The sequence below is a fragment of the Chrysemys picta genome, unplaced genomic scaffold (genome assembly GCF_011386835.1).
Source record: "Chrysemys picta bellii isolate R12L10 unplaced genomic scaffold, ASM1138683v2 scaf44, whole genome shotgun sequence".
NCBI lineage: Eukaryota > Metazoa > Chordata > Testudines > Emydidae > Chrysemys > Chrysemys picta.
In genome coordinates this window covers 128,276-131,698 of record NW_027052751.1, presented here as the reverse complement: position 1 = coordinate 131,698, position 3,423 = coordinate 128,276, and the positions used below count along the sequence as shown (strand labels likewise).

Here is a 3,423-nt window from a genome sequence, read left to right as displayed (position 1 = left end):
GGTAGCCTCCCCACACTTCTAGGGAGCTTCTGGCACTCCTGAACAGACATGGGATGAAAAGGAAGCAACAGCAGCATCTTCCCTTATAAAATTTAGCCCAGAGGTGAGGGCACCCACCTGGGCTGTGGGAGACCCCAGGTCAATTCCCTCCTCTGGTTGATCAGGAGAAGAAATTTGAACAGGGATCTTCCATCTCTCAAATGACTGACCTGACCACTGGGATAGAAAATCACTTTTGCTCACTATGGGCCCAGTGCATATTTAATTGTTTATACACAGTGAAACAGCTTCAACAGGAGAGATTGGAAGAGCACCATATTAGCATATCTTTTAGTTAGGCTTGGCAGAATTCAATTATTATTTTTTTATAATTTCAATGTATAATATCAGTGTGTACTTTTAAGCATTTTTTTCTATTTTTATCAATTTTCATTTTCACAGTTGTGCAAAATTATGAGTTTTAAGGATCTTTTTCTGATTTTTATTGATTTAAACTATCACAGATGTGGGAAATTGTGAGGGTGAGTCACTCAACAGATTTGGTCAGGCAATAATTATTTAATGACAGGAAATGTTGATTTTTAAAAGTTAAAGCTTTACAACCGTTACATCACACGTTAACAACATCATGTATCAAAATATATAAAACAAATATGCTTAAATTAAACTTTAATAAATTCTCAAGCAGTATTTTTCTTACTTTGCCTGTAAGAAACTTACTCTGTAAATTTCTATTCTTAGCAATGGAAATATTTTTTTCAATATGTTGTGTGTGCGCGGTAAAATTGATGTGTACGGGTCATTTACAGATAAAACTCTAATCCTTCAAGCCTACCATTTGCCCAGGGGTTAGAGCATGTATCTAAAACGTAGAAAACCAATGTTCAAATCCCTTCTTCCTCTGAGGCAGAGAGGGAAATTGAACCGGGGGTCTCCAATATTCTTGGTGACTGCCCTAAGCGGTGGGCTAAAGTTTATAAGAGAGGCCGTCCCCTCTTCCCGCCTTTGGTAGGGCTTGCTCTGAGAAAGCCTACCGGCTGAGATACACCACATGTTGTGATAGGCATGTGTAGGGCCCATGGATCTGGAAATGTGTATTGTGGGGGGTGTTTACCATCGTGCACTGGAGATATGTCGGCAGATTTTGCAACTGTTGTTATGGCAGGGGCTGGTGCCTCTTTGACTTGGCAGCTACTGGACTGTGGGAGCGTTTTTCTGATAATGAGGTTGGAGAGGTTGCAAGGGTGTGTTTGAAGGCCAAAGGAAGGGTTTTGGAAAGATGTCATTCAGAATGTGGTCCCCAGTGAGTATGGATTGTAATTGTTTAATGATACTTAAATTCATAAATCTGCTACACAGCAAAAATCATGGTCTTAATAAAGACACTGGATTTATGGCTCATTCCAGCAATCTGTAACTCACTAACCCTCTTTGTCCTATGACTGGAGAGGAGTTAACTGCCCACTTCACCTTAAATAGTCTCTTGCAACATGTGTTAATGCCTTATCTTTTCAAACTTTGTATGTAGCTGTGACATGCCGAGTACCTGTCCCTGATCTGAAGAAGACCTTTGTGTAAACTCAAAAACTTGTCTCTTTCACCAGCAGAAGCTGGACCAATGAAAGATATTACCTCACCCACCTTGTCTCTTTAATATCCTGGGGAAAAACACGGCTATAACAACACTGCAAACAACGTATACCTCGCGTAGACCCTCTGCACTGTAGGGAACTTCATCATGAATAAACCCCTTAAGTCCCCACTGACATCAGTGGAATTCAGTTCAGGGTGGGCTGGACATGCTCTGCTCATCTCGCAGTGCAGCTCTTTCAGCTCACATTACCCCAAGCAGATCCAGGGTCCATCAGACTGGCCCTGCAATCAATACTTATAAACTGGCCCTTCTGCACACCAGGGGTCTCATTGTAGGTAATAGAACAGCTCAAATAATTCAGGGCTCTCATGTGCGCTGTGGTTTGCTACATTACACCACATGATGAGCTCCCATTATATACATTTTATTACAATAAATGTTGAGAAAAAAGTTTGTGATTGGTTATAAAAGTCATAGTCTTACTTAGAGCTTTTCTCAGGGCCTCCTTGACCTCCTTGTTTCTCAGACTGTAGATGAAGGGATTGACCATTGGAGTCAGGATGGTGTAGAAGACAAAAGACACTTTGTTCAGGTCTTGCAGTGCAGCAGCGTCTGGGAGCAAGTAGACAATGAATAGGGTCCCATAGAATATTGTCACCACGATGAGGTGAGAGGAGCAGGTGGAAAAAGCCTTTTGCCTCCCAGTGCTGGAAGAGATTCTCAGGACAGTGCTGATGATATAAATGTAAGATGTCAGGGTTAATAGAAATGGGGGAAGAATGAATATGAAGGAGAGAGGGAAAATCACAAGAACCATCAAGCTGGTGTCACTGCAGGACAGTTTTATCAAGGTGGTGTACTCACAAAGGAAATGGTCAATTTCATTGGGGCCACAGAAAATCAATTGTGATAGCCAACATGCTGTGATCGTGCTGACTGCAGACCCACTTAGCCAAGACCCAGCTGCTAGCTGGAAGGAAAATCTACTATTCATGCAGGCTGCATAGTGCAGCGGTTTGCATATGGCTAAATACCGATCGTAAGACATCACTGATAAGAGACAACTTTCTGTAGCTAAGAGAGAACCAAAGATATCATATTGTATGAGGCAGCCACTAACAGAAATGGATTTGTTCCCAGTCAGGAGACTTGCAAGCATCCTGGGCAGGATGGTGGAGGTGTAGCAGGTCTCCAAGCAGGACAAGTTCCCCAGGAAGAAGTACATGGGGGTGTGAAGGTGCTGATTAGCCACAACTAGTGCAACAATGAGGATGTTCCCAGCCACTGTCACAATGTAGATCACTAGAAACAGCGGGAAGAGAAGAATTTCCAGTTCATGGAGATTCCTAAAGCCCAGGAGGATAAATCCTGTGATGGACGTTTGATTTATCTCTTTTGTGTCTGCCATGGGTTCTAGGAAGAAAAATAATATTTAAAAAGTAGTAATAATAGCTTGTGAAATATGACATGAAACAGATACCTTTGGGGGGAAGGGGTTACTTTGTTTTTGTTGATGTTTAAATCTGGTTATAGAGGGAGAGACAGGTTGTCTTGGATTTCTGCTCTTGAACCTTTGCCCTGCAAATATCATCAATGTCCCCGTACATGCTCTAACCCCAAACCCTTTTGCTGGGTTAGTACCTCAGTTATCCCCAGTAACACTGTTCACTTTAGCATTGTGCAGTATAATGGGCAAGACTGGGAGTCTGGAGATCAAGGCTTCAATCCTGACCCAGCATGACCTTGAGTAAATCATATCATTCCGTGCCTCACTTTCTCCAGCTGTAAAAGATCAGAATAATATTTTATGCCCTTTATAAACTGGCTTG

The 3,423-nt window shown here is 42.1% G+C and overlaps 1 protein-coding gene across 1 annotated transcript; it reads right to left on the bottom strand.

Moving 5' to 3' along the window:
* Positions 1–2,021: 2,021 nt before the first annotated feature.
* LOC135977846 (olfactory receptor 2G3-like) lies at positions 2,022–3,002 on the bottom strand. Its single transcript, XM_065579026.1, has one exon. It carries the CDS (start codon positions 3,000–3,002, stop codon positions 2,022–2,024), a length of 981 nt encoding a protein of 326 aa, XP_065435098.1.
* Positions 3,003–3,423: the final 421 nt, after the last annotated feature.